The 13,856-nt window shown below is 37.7% G+C and overlaps 1 protein-coding gene across 6 annotated transcripts in view; it reads right to left on the bottom strand.

Annotated features, from left to right (window-relative positions):
- The window catches only part of DTNA (dystrobrevin alpha), a 376,270-nt gene that overhangs the window by 24,648 nt on the left and 337,766 nt on the right, over positions 1–13,856 (bottom strand). For 4 of the 6 annotated variants that reach the window (XR_007493790.1, XM_049769646.1, XM_049769647.1 and 1 more), the window contains 4 exons: positions 13,520–13,607; positions 11,230–11,327; positions 8,342–8,455; positions 1,506–1,602 (listed from right to left, as the gene is read on the bottom strand). Coding sequence is in view for 4 of the 6 variants with exons in the window: in XM_049769646.1 (XP_049625603.1) it covers positions 1,506–1,602; positions 8,342–8,455; positions 11,230–11,327; positions 13,520–13,607 (397 nt within the window). In the remaining 2 variants the exon portion in view is untranslated. The remainder of the gene's footprint in view (positions 1–1,505; positions 1,603–8,341; positions 8,456–11,229; positions 11,328–13,519; positions 13,608–13,856) is intronic. The other 2 variants (XR_007493791.1, XM_049769649.1) reach the window with 1 other exon arrangement.

The raw sequence follows: 13,856 nt of genomic DNA, 5'->3' as shown, positions 1-13,856 counted from the left end.
ACACAATACACTATGTTCTGTTAGAGTCAGTTGAAGCCAAGAGATTTATTGCTTAACACACTCCAAGATCACCACTATGGTGACATAAACTGTAGAATTATATGTTGGTTGTTCTTTCTAAGCTTCTTGTATTTCAGTGAAAGGAAACTAGCAATTGGCCCTCTTAATATGGTATATTTAGAAAGAAAAGTAGAAACAGCTTTTTTTGATTCATCAAATTTTTTTAAAAACACCAAAGCAAGAGATAATTGCTTTTTAAAGTTGTCTTAACTTCTAAATTACAATAAAAATTGAATTCTATATTTCACATGTCTAATACATTGGAAAGTAAGTTTTGTTTAGTAAAAATTCCCAACACTGATGACAGAAAAAGATCAAATAATTGAAACTAAAAACATCACCAAAACAAAAGGAAGAAGTATTACATTTATCACAATGCCCCAAATTCAATATATTCAACAAAAAAAATTGCTATGTAAGTAAAGTAAGAAAAGAATGAAAAGAACATGGAATAAAATAAAGAAAAAAAACCTAAAGTGGGAAAAGAAAGAAAAGGGGAAAAAACAAAGAAAAAGAGAACACACATTATAGAAGCAAATAAGTGATGATACAGCAGGGAGGTGGCATATATTTGGTCTCATACATGAGCTGCAGTGAGGGTTTTCCCCTTCATTATTCTATCAGAAGTTTCAATTCCTATTTTAAGTTTAATCCATTTCCAATCCATATTGGTTCATACTTGTTTCCATTTGGCAGGATGACCACATGGCACTAGCACATCTATTGACTTTGGACTTATGGCCCCACGTTGTTTCCATGGGGCATGTAATTGAGCACATATTAAAGAATAGAACAAAGGATTTATTAGAAGAAGAATGCAAAAAAATTAAAGGAAGAATGCATTGCTGAATGAAAATAAAACAATATAGTAATCTGTAGAGGGCCTCTGTAGATCATCTTATTACCCTCTCTCAATGCATATCAAGAAAAATATTTCAATTTCCATTTAAAATCTATAGAAGTTACATAGCTTGTGAAAACTACACAGCTGGGGGATTAACTATTTTGAAATTCACAAAGTCATCCCTCTTAATTAAGCAATAATCAACATGATTGTTCAATGGCAGAATCTTACTTTTCTGCATTAGATATGAGCTTCTATTCAATTTAGTTAGAATTGTTGAAAGCTAAAATAGTTCTATAATTTATCTAAAAGTGTCAGTTTTCTTTCACTTAAGGACATAAGGAATGGAAGTAAATTAAGAAAAAGTTGCCCCACAATGCACTCAGTATTCTGGTTCTAGATGTGTGAGAATGAATTCTAACCGATCATTAATATTGTTTTCTGTGTCTAGGAAAGGACCTTCTATTTGAATCTGAACCTAAAAGGGCACTTTTGGGCAATTACCTATGATAATTGAAAAAAATCATGGCATATTATGTGCAAAACATTTTACGAATGCCAAAATCACAGGTTTAAGGATTATTTATTTGAAATATCTTACCTTTAGAAGCTTCATGAGACCCTCTAGCTGAACCATTAGCTCTCGCCGGCTCTCCTGGAGAGCAGACATCCTCTGTTCCAGCTCATCCTTGCGCTGTCTAAGAGAGAAAGAGATGTCAGCAGCAGCAGCAGCAGCAGCAACCAAGCCATTGATCCAATCGCATTCCCAATCTTGTGAAGCAACAGAAAAGGGCACCTAGAGGCTATGGCATGATTAGTAGGCAAGGAAATGCCAAACAAATGTACAATTATAATTTAAAATCAATGGTATTTGATAGAAGTAAAACCCAAATAACTAAAATCCATCTAGTTGCTTCCCTATTCAACCTTGAATTATCATTTAATTAAATTTTTTTCTCAATGTTTTCTCTATTGAGGACCTTATGCTAATGTAGAAAGGACATTCATGGCACCCCTTCATTTGCAGTAGTAAAAAGCACAATGTCACAAAAGAAAAGAGAGAGGGGGAATGTGTGTGTGTGTGTGTGTGTGTATATATATACATATATATACATATACATATACATTATATATATGTATGATAGAGAGGGAGGAAGTGAAGTAAAATGCCTGCCTTAGAGGCAGATGGAAGAGGGTAAATGGGAGGCAAGAAGGCATCATAAAAGGTGAGAGGGAAACTGTTGACGTTGGTGGCAGGAAATGTACACTGGTGAAGGTTGTTATACAGTATATGAATATAACTTAATCATGAACAACTTTATCTGGGAAAAAACTGTATTATGAGTAACCTGGTAACCATGGTGTTTAAATAAAAAATGGAGAGTGAAAGCTATCAATCCAGAAGCTTCAGGGTTAGTACTCTTGAAGCCTCCTTCCCTGATGCTTTCTGATTTTCCAGAAGAAACGTAAGGAAGTAATAAAAATTGAGCTATACTTTCACCTTTCTTAAAGGTCCAGAAGGTCCAACACTAACCATCACTCCAGGTACCAAGTTAGTCAATACAAAATGGAGAAAGAGGACCACAATATGAGCATACTTTCTTAAAGTTGCAGAGAGACCATTGGGACCTGCCTGGAACTGGCACCTTCACAGCACACAGCACATGTGCTTCCTGATTTCCAGCTTCCCATAACAACAAATTTGGATGATCCACCTCCTGACTCCCACCTGAAGAGAATTTCAGAGTGTCTCCAGAGGAAGGAGGAGGAAGCTTCAACCTTCTGGAGATTGAAGGGGAGGGACTCTGTAAAGAGGATAGGGTTCCAAATCAAGCAGATGTGTGCAATAAACTCCCCCAAAAAAAGGCTCTCCTGAGATTGCTCTTGATGCCAGCTGGCCATTGGTCCTGTCTTAAGCTGAAAGTTAAGGATCTGTGTCTCTGGGGAACATCAGGTTCAGAAAGAAGGCACTTTTCTCACCTGTACATAAAGACCTAAAGAAGTCACTTGTTAGCTCACAATGTGGAACCATTCCCAGGTAAATGTTTGTATATTGGGGCAGGAAGTATTTAAGTGCTGTAATACACAGGTTTCTATATGTATGTCTTTTGTGGGTTTCATTGCATGATATTTCTAACTAAAGGTACTCTAAAAATAAAATTACTTAAAAAAATAAAAATGGAGTCCTAAAATATTATTATATTGTATATTATACATTGTATGAATGTAACTTAATCATGAACAACTTTATCTGGGAAAAAACTATTATGAGTAACCTTGTAACCATGGTGTTTAAATCAAAAATGGACTCCTGAAAATATTATTTTATATTATATTGTATTCCATGGTTCAGTCTTAATACCCTATCTCTATGTCCCATATGCATATTTTAACTCAGATAAGTCTCATGAAAAGTTCTCTAATTTTAGTCAAGGATTTAGGGTTTAGGCATGTCTTTTTCAAGAAGGAAGATTCATTTTTAGCATTTTTATGTTTATTATTATATTATCATTTATGTGATTAACTGATTTAATTTCTCTACTTAAATACACTTTCTGTGAGAACAGAGGTCATAGGTGTCTTTGGCTATTCACTTGATAGTACATTTCCAGAGAAGTACTAGACATACTGTATTTTAGAAATATTCGTTAATTGCATTAAATTTATAACAAGATGCTAAAAGATAATTCTAAAAGTAGTGTAGATGGACTAGATGCTGGGAATCAATTAAATGTTCATTAGAATAACTCAGGCAGGAGATAATTAAGATCCATGAAAGTGAGATAGAATCCACCTGTGCTACTCATTATGCAGGATTTTGGACAATTTATTTAATGTCTGCAAAACACAATTTCTTTTGCTATAAAGAGAGTATAATAATAGTATCTATCTGCCAGTTTGTTTTAGAAATTATACAGGATATTGAATGTAGAGTTAAGTACATAGGAAATATCAGGCTAGCTCACAGAAAAACCTATCCTATAATCCTATTCAAGCTGCCAAATCTGGCTTGCAAATGTGTCTTTTAGCTTTCTTGTGGCTAAAGTAAAAAGGGAAACATGATCCTTTATAAAGGTCAGAGTGTTCTTAAGATAAAAATAAACTGGTTTATGAAAAGCAAAACTACTCCCCCCCCCCATCTTCAAAATGAAAGAAATTTCTCCTGTTGGTTGGTCAAGAGGCTCCAGGTGGGAGTAACCTCTAGCAAAGATTCAATGAGGAGTTCCCGAGGCTGCTTCACATGCCAACCTCAAGGTGAAGTAAGGCCAAAGTAACTGTGGAAGAGGATATTACTTTGGAACTCTGAAAGTCTGAAATGATTCTAGGAAACCACTGACAATCCCAGGGCAGGGTTTCTGAAACTGGCATGTCAGGGCATCTGTAAAATTATCAGACTGTGAAAGTATTTAGCACCCAGAAAGTGGTTTATAAGAAAAAAGTATATGGATAAATAATCTCCATTGTAGGGTCTTCTACCAGAAAGAACAAGTATGTAGAATATGGAGGCAGCTAGTAAGTCAGGGGGAATTTTAAGTGTCTGAGACTGAATTCTTCAGGCCTTAGGTGTGGGCCACAGCTGAAAGCCTGAATTACAGGTATTCTCAGAGTGGTTGGCCCACAAGTCAGAAGGTTGGAAGGCTTAAAGAATAACAGGGAAAAAACTGTCAGTTGGAAAATTTATCTGTTCTCAGATGATGCCTTTTTTTAGATATAATTCCCAAATGAAACAAAATATTTTAGTAAGTAAATGTTAGCATAGGGGAAACCCTCCAAAAATTAGAAAAAATACAATTATGATTCCTCCCCCAATAAAAAAATGTGACAATCAACTGAAAAGGTATAAAGAACATTGCAGCTAGGAAGAAGGAACCTGTGGGTAGACAAGAAACTATTCCAGGTGCATTTATTCAATTCTGTTTCTGTGTAGCTTTGACTTAGCTTTCAACATGTTAAGGGCCAATTGTTTTACATAAGAATCAAAAAATTTCCCCCTTACTTTTAAAGTCCCCCCCCCCCCGCATGAGAAATCAAATCCAGTTTTTCACACATGCAAGGCAAATAAATGACCACTGCACCATATTTGCTTTTATATGCCTATGCAGAGGAGGATGAGGATGTGAAATGTTTTTCTTTTATTAAATTTTTATTCCCCTTAGAACTATTATAATTGAATGTACAAGGATTTCTAATACATGCCTCTGACAGTAGGACCAGAAATTATGCAGACTGAAAAGGGAAGAATTTCTGTTTTTTTTTTTTCCATTCCACTCCTTTGCTTTTAAAGGATGCTGTGAACATGTAACAAGTAGCAGGTTCTGAGACCTCTCCAAAGACTAAACTATGGCGGCTTTGTGCCTACAAGGAGATAAGCTATAGAGATGGGCTAGATGAGGTTTCCAGAAGGAACTGTCTTTGAATTTATGTTTCTCCAATTTTTATATAAATGAGTTTAATTACCTGCCTGTTCAAAATATGGGGCAAGCCAGCGTGCCTGGAGCCTTCTGTATGAATCACTGTGCACAAGGCCTCTGTGGGAGGAACTTTAGTTCTCAGGCTGTTACTCTCTGCAAGGTACATTTCCAACTTTAAGACGTGCACTGAAATCAGGACTTGGACTAGATGGCCATCTCAACTCAAATGCTTTATGAACATGGATTGGATAATAACATGCCTCTTTGTTCCCTTGAAGAACAAGAAGATATAAAGGCCTGTTTTCAAAGAACTGTAAAAGACTAAAATATAGAGTAAATTGGTATTCCCTTACATGGTACGGACTAATTTTAACATTTAAGAACATATGATAACTTTTTAACTGCTCGTTTATAACCTAGAGCACTGTCAACTTATAGTGACAGTGGCAATAACTAGAGTAAAGTTCAAATTTTTTGCAGTGATATTTTTCTTTTATTTTTAGGAGGGGGCAGGGCCACACTTGCTAGTGCTCAGGGATTACTCCTGGTATGGTTTAGGGATTCATCTGTGGTGCCGGAGATCAAACCAGGGTTGTCCATGTGCAAATGTCATACCCACTGTATGATCTCTCCAGACCAAAAATTTTTTCTGATCAAAGAATACTGCTTTCTTTCTTCTTCTTTTTTTATTTTTATTTTTTGCTTTCTTTATGTCAAATAGAAGAGTATAAAAAATGTATGATCGAGGCTGCTCTTCCCAGGTTTGGGGTTAGGGGAGACACTGTATACCAGAGGCATTTTCCCTAGCTTGGGGGGTGCTGCGAGGCTTGGCAGGCCTCCAGCTGTTCCCCTATTTCTCCCTGGACTCTAGGCCTGGCCTGAGTGCCACCTCGGGTGGCCTGCCGTGGGTTCCGGGGGGATTCTATTAGGTGTCTACAGGCTTCCCCGCCTCCCTATCTAGGGAGGAGGAGCACAGGGAGGGGCCGGGCAGATAGCTGGCTTCCGTTGTTTTGATCCTGGAGGCCAGCTCTTCTCAGGTATGGAGTTAGGGGACACCCTATACCGGAGGCATTTTCCCTAGCTTGGGGGGTGCTGGGAGGCTTGGCAGGCCTCCAGCCGTTCCCCTATTTCCCCACCTACTCCAGGCCTTTCCTGGTTGCCGGCCCAGGTGAACTCTATCATGGTCCTCAGGCTTTCCCCCTTTCTCTCCCGACCCTAAGGGGTGGGGACACATGAGGTGGATGGCGGGCCGTTAAGTCGTGACAACCACTGGTATTTTTTTTTCTTTCATTGGTCTCCATTTGAAAAACGCGTGGGGCCTGCACGTACCATATTTATTTGAAATAAAAATGGGAGGATGGACTCTCTGTTTGGGAAGAGACCAGTTCAGGTGGGGGTACCATATATTTTCAAAATAAAAATGAGAGGATGGACTCTCAGGCTGGGAAGAGGTCAATACTCTTTTCCTACTTGTTTACTCCCAGCGGCCTCTTGGCCTCTTCCTTCTTTCATTGTGTAACTGTGGATGATACCATACTAGTTTTTTGATTAATTCCCATAAATGGTGACAATTGAGTCCACTGTCTTAAGTTAGATTGTTTATTTTCCCAACTTTTTATCTTTTTTTCTCTTTGTGAACTGTTCAATAAGGAATTTTGGTGAAAGAGTCCCTCAGTTTAATGCTTATGTTTGAACTAGGTCACAGGGATTGTTGGACTTGTTCTGGCGGCCCCCTTATGCGCTGATAACGCTAGTTGGCATTATTCCTTGTTTGCATGGGCACATTAAAATGGAAAATACTATACATACTAGTAAGTTCTTATCTAATAGAGATAGGAACACACAAATCTTGTGGTGCAATGGAACCTTACACTCTGAACATTGACATGATGACCTGGCACAGGCCTTAGAGGTTTGGGCATTTTCCAGTCACCCCTGAACCAGGGAAGTCATCTATGAAACAACCAAAGTTGTCTATGACATCACCTGGAAGCAATCCTCTACCAGGAAGACCCTACTGCTGCTCTGACATTTATTTATTCAAAAGAGAGTCTTCCCTTAACACTGAGAAGATTTAAACAACAACAATGACCTGCATATTGGACAGGGCTTTCTGCATTGCCCTTCAATTGTGAGTTGAAATTAGATGCTGCTCTGCACCATCCTGACTTCAATGTAGGATATACAGATTCTAGGATCTTCAGTACAGAAACATGATACCAACAACAGAGACTGTGAAAAATTTAACTGTATGGGCACTACAGACAATGACTGGGATTGGACAAACTAGTTTGCCTGGAGCCTAGACATGGTCTTAGTTCAGGAAACTTCAGGGGTAGGGTCTCCTTGTACTTAGGTCAAAGTTTTTCCTTTCCATGACCCCCATACTTTGGTGGGCCCATGCAAATGATAATTGCCACTCTAACATTGTTTTTACAGTGCTTCTTTGACTCTAAACCTTTAAGAAACCACTAGTAAAAATATCTGGAACTGCATATATGCTTTTAGTTACACTAACATTCCGGGGGATAAAGAAGGGAGATAAAGGATATATGCTTGGGAACAGGGATGAAGGGAGGACAACACTGGTGGTAAAAAGGCCCTCATCTATTGTCACTGTGTACCTTAAATATCACTGTGTAAGATTTGTGAAAAAATAAATTAAAAATGCCTCTAATAATGTAAACCATTACGATAAAAATTGTGTTTTAATCAGAAATATTATTTGACTTACATGTATTATTATATTATATTATGTTATGTTATGTTACTATTTTATGTTATGTTAGTTCACCTCAGTATGTTAATCAATTTTGTCTCTTGAATAAAGTCTTACAATAAAAAAAAAGTATGATCAACAGTCTCTCTCCAGACCCCTCAGATCTCAGTAAGTAAGTGTGTGTTATTAAAAAAAAAACAACAAAACAACAACAACAACAAGAAAAGAAGTGTTAGTGTCTGGCAAAAGGCTATTTTCCATCACCTTAACATCTATGATCCTTGACCCCTGGGTTCCCTCTCTTACCTGAGGAGGCGGAGTTCAGCCAGCAGAGTGGGGTTTTGTTGAGCCTTCTCTGGAGTAGGCTGAGATGCTTGTTCATGTTCCAACCGTAGTCTCTGGATCTCCTGCAAAATTTCTCTTGAGAGAGGAGGAAGATAAACCAGTTTCAGTTACATCCAATATACTCAGGTACTATTATGTAAGTACATCAAGTAAGTACATTAAAGCTCTGAGAGCAAAAGAAAGAAGGTGTCCTCTTAGGATAAGTGCCTCTTACTAAACACAGTTTCCAAGGCACTGACTATAGATTCTTGGCAGCTGTGGGGGAGAGGGGAGCTGCCTTTATCTCTAGTACTCCTAAGTTCAAAAGAGCTGGTGGTGAGTCATTGGAGCCTCAAAGCTGAGTGTTGTCACCGCGACCCAATAATTTCTCTAACAGGTAATATAAGGCCTAGGTAATGTGCTCCATTTTGAAAAAAGTACACTGCTTAAAAGACAAAAAGCTGTCTTTCTATTATTTATGATCCCAGTCTGGCAGTGTAAAGTGCCTGCAGCTACCACGTAAGAGGTACTTGGAGGGAAAATAGGATGAATGGGGCTCATTTCACAAGACTAAATCACCCCATTTTCACACCAGGAATGAAATACTTCTCACTGAATCTTTCTGAGAAGCCCCAGTTAGACAATTTTTTTTTCTCTTTTTCTTTTTTTGGGCTTTTTTTCTTTTCTTAACATTTTTAACCTTATCTGTGGATATCAAGGAAAGAAGCCTCAGAAGGAAAGTGCTTTTGAAAGGATTCACTGTAATTGAATCTGGGACAGGAGTGTTCATGGTGTGACCTCTGTCAGGGATAGATGTGTCCTGTGTTATTGATGTTGTGGGGCATTGTTGCCCACAGAGATGAACATTAGGTCAGTTGTAAAGGAAAGGTGATTTGTGCAAGGCAAATTATCCTTAAGTGCATTAGAAGCCATTAGGCGAGGTTACAAGTCATATGCTCTTGGTGGAAGGGGTCAGTTTCTCATTCGACAAAACGTAGAGGAAACAATAAGACAGAACAAAGTACTGAAAATGGTAGGTGAACTTGTTAAGGAAACAGATGGTTTTGGATCCAAATGGCTAATTTACAACTGCCTGCTTCACCAATATATCAGAGTCCAAATCCTGATGTCATAAGTCCTAGAGATGTAAAAGTCTGGGGACTATAGACAGTAACACTGTATTGCCTGAATTGAAACTTCTTGAGAGAGTAGATCTTAAAAGTTCTCATCACAGCAAAAACATTTTTCTACTACCTATGGTGCCAAATAATAAATAGATGTACTTTGGTGATAATTTTGCAATGTATAAAATATCTAATAATAATATTATACCCATAAAACTCATTTTTTTCAATATCAGTTATACTTTTTTAAATGCCCTACCACTGTGCTATCTCTCTGGCCCTGAGCGTAATTCGTTTTTTTTTTTTTTATTATTATCTCTTTAAACACCTTGATTACAGATATGATTACAGTTGGGTTTCAGTCATGTAAAGAACACCCCACCCCTTCACCAGTGCAACATTTCCATCACCAATGTCCCAAATCTTCCTTCTCCCCACCCCATCCCCGCCTGTACTCGAGACAGGCTTTCTACTTCCCTCATTCATTCACTTTATTATGAATATCAGTTATACTTTAACTTAAAAAAAATCCTATGGTTTAAAATTCCCTTGGGAAAAAACTGGTCAAATGTCAGACCATTATACATATAACTTCATGAGCAGTTCTGGGAATAGAGTCAGGTATATGCTCTAAGCACACAGATGGGTGTGGGTCCCCAAAATTAAAAATTTCAAAAGACAACTTGGATTGAGGGGGCATTTTGAGAAAATGCTGTAGGTGGGTGATGGTGGTGGTGGTGGTGATGATGGAAGAAGGGATAGTCTACAGACCAATATGTGTTAAATCAAGGATCTACCTATGTCCTTCACAAACAAATATCTTGGACATCTTGAAGATGTTCTGCCTGAACAATTGAATAGTGATGTGTCAATCTACATGCCTCTTAGCATGTGTTCCTTGGATGGTTCCCTACACACAAGCCATCTCCTTGTCTCTGGAGAGCAGAGATATTTCCCCCCTACCCCCTAGGAGGACATTTCTGTATAAAATAAGTATATTTCCTCAATGGAAGTAAGTATGTCAGAAAAAAAGGAAACAGGACTCTAAGGAGCCAATATTAATTTCATTGAAATCTTAAAACTATATAGTTTTTTTCCTTAACTTTCTTATGGTTTAAAACCCACAGATTTGGGCCTGGAGAGATAGCACAGTGACAGCGTTTGCCTTGCAAGCAACTGATTCAAGACCAAAGGTGGTTGGTTCAAATCCCGGTGTCCCATATGGTCCCCCGTGCCTGCCAGGAGCTATTTCTGAGCAGACAGCCAGGAGTCACCCCTGAGCACTGCTGGGTGTGGCCCAAAAACCAAAAAAAAAAAAAAACAACCCACAGATTTTCAGCAATCAGATCACTGATTCTATACACTGTGTCCTGTGTCTTTAATATGCATATTGGGCAAAGGAAAAAGAAATGTTTGAGAGCATGGCTATACGTTATTAATGAATACAATACACTGTTTTTTAAAAATGTACACCCAGATTATGGGACCGAAGCAAGACTGGAGCAATAGCATAGTGGTAAAGTGTTTGCTTTGCACGCGGCCAACAGGACGGACCATATTTCAAATCCCACATCCCAAACAGTCCCCGAGCCTGCCAGGAGCAACTTCTGAGCATAGAGCCAGTAGTGACCATCAGATATGATCCCAAAACAAAACAAAACGAAAACCAAAATCAAAGAATGTATACCCAGATTTTAAAATTATTATGATTAATATTATCAAAAGCCAGCATGTCTAAAAACTTACCTGTTCTTGTTTTCTAGTTCTGCGATCAGCTGCCTTTGCTGTTTATTTGCATCGATGGTGAAGGAGATGTCAGGCGCACTTCTCTGCTGGGTTGGCTGCTGTAAAACATGTATTTGACAATAGTTACTGTTGATAGACAACATATGATCTTGAGAAGGCAGGAACCACGAGATATACAGGCAACAACAACAGAAAGAAACGACCTAGACAAGAAACAAAATTCATAAGATGAAGTCTCGTTTCTTCTCCTATGGACCAGTTTTTCTGTGGATCTGAAGTAGTTCTCTATAAAGAAAAGCAGAATAAAATTCTCTGGGAAGCAAATACACCAAATGTGGGGAAAATGTTTGTTTTTTTTTTTTTTTTAGATGTATTTCCAATGCAACTACTTTCCCAGTTTAGATGGGTTTGAAAATACTGCACCAGAGTTGAAGAGGTAGAATAGAGGAATGGAGCACATGCTCTGCATGTAGAAGCCTTGGCACTGCAAGTCCCTCAGACACTGCCAGAACACTGAGGAATGAGTAGACTCTGAGCACTGCCAAAGGATGTGATACTAAAACAAACAAAACATTAGATTATTGGGGCCGGCGAGGTGGTGCTAGAGGTAAGGTGTCTGCCTTGCAAGCGCTAGCCAAGGAAGGACCGCCGTTCGATCCCCCGGTGTCCCATATGGTCCCCACAAGCCAGGGGCAATTTCTGAGCGCTTAGCCAGGAGTAACCCCTGAGCATCAAACAGGTGTGGCCCGTAAAACAAAACAAAACAAAACAAAAATCATTGGATTATTGAGTTAGTTTTGTATCTAGAATAACTGTTTGGTAACTTTAACATATGATTAACATTTTCAAGGTATGAATGTCATAGACACTCTTCTTAGTTTGTTCAACTTGTTCTTTAGCATCTATTATTTCATATAAAATAAATTTATAGTTGTATATACATATATATGTGTATACATATATATTTAAAATTTGTACTTTACTAGCTCATTAATTTGTATCATACAGTTTTACCATAAATACAACAGTTTATACCTACAGTTTATTCATGTATACAGATGTGTATATATAAAATAATATATAAAACTATATATATATGTATATATATATACACACAAGTATTTTTCTGGGCTTTGAGCTACACCCCACTGAGTTCAGGGTTTACTTCTGGCTCTGTGTTCAGGAGTCATTCATGGAGGGACTGGGAGACCAGATGGGATTCTGAAGATTGAACCCAGATCAGCTTCCTGCTTTATGATTATACTTTCTCTCCAGACCACATTTAAATTCTGATTCAATATACATATGTATTCATAACTGTATGTTATTAATAGGTTTGTATGTATAGGTAGTTGTAATAATATTTTATAGTGATACATGTGTTGTCAAGGATTAATGTTATTATTTTATAAAATAGGTCAAGTATATATATTTCCACATGATTTTTTGTTATACAGTACATTGTAGAAATTCTTCAATGCCAGTTACTATTCTTTCTTTAAAATAGTCATAATTAATGCTAAAAAGTGCTAAGCTTTCAGAAATGTTGTCTAAGTCCAAAGGCATGGAGAATCTCAGTCTGCTTTTAATGTCCAGAAACTTGATTGTAGATATGACTAAGCCTGTTAAAGGACTAATTTTTATAAAACTGCTCAGTAATTTTTAATTGTCATTTCTTTAAACAGACATGATTTGTACTGCTAATAGTTATTTTCAGATCCTACTTTTAAATTCCTAAATGGCTTTTATAATTAAGTCTGCCAAATAGGAACTTAGAATGTTTTCCAGTTTCTTAAATATCATTTTGGTTTTGGTTTGGGCCACACTCTGCTGTGCTCAGAACTTATTTCAGGTTCTATGTTCAGATATCACTCTGAGTGGAGCTCGGAGGACCAGATGAGGTGCCAGAGACTGAACTCAAGCTGGCTTTGTGCAAGGCACAACCCTTCTCTGACCCTTCTCTTCAAACCCGATTTCCAGTTTTTTTTTTATTTCATTACAAAAGTTTTCTCTTCCTTGTATGTATTTTACATATTTGATTAGAGCAGAAACTTCTTCATCTGTTGTGGATCTGGGTCATGACTTTGCTCTTTGAATTCACCAATCAGAAATTTTACAGAGAAACTAGGTGTGGGGCAGTTCAGCAATGCAATAGCAATGGTAAGTTATGGCTTAGCCATACCAGAATGAAAATTGGAAAATTGAAGAAGTGGAGACAAATTGTTTTAGATTTTGTAGACCACAAAGGAGCACCAAGGACAAAGATAACAAGTCCTCTCAAGCTACTTACAGAAGAAGTGGACTCTGCTGCCAGTCTTGCTGCATATCTGGCAATCAGCCTGTGCTCTTCATCAAGCCGGTTTGAACTCTCAAGCATACTGTTGGGAACATAGTAAGAAGGAGACTATCAGGCAGCTGAGACAGATTGAAAATATCCATGTTACCACCCAGGGAGTTTTCTCTTTCCATTTTTCAGTTTAAAAACATAAACACTATACAAACTCCTGTTAGGTTAATGATCCCAAACTTGGAATCATGACATGATATAATATATGACCAGGCAGGACATGAATAAATCCTGTCTCTAGCCTAAGCAATTGTTTTTATTTAGAAGAAATGATTAATCA

This window comes from Suncus etruscus, chromosome 3, assembly GCF_024139225.1.
Source record: "Suncus etruscus isolate mSunEtr1 chromosome 3, mSunEtr1.pri.cur, whole genome shotgun sequence".
Lineage (NCBI taxonomy): Eukaryota > Metazoa > Chordata > Mammalia > Eulipotyphla > Soricidae > Suncus > Suncus etruscus.
The sequence above is the reverse complement of the archived record's forward strand: the minus strand, read 5'-3'. Positions and strand labels throughout refer to the sequence as shown.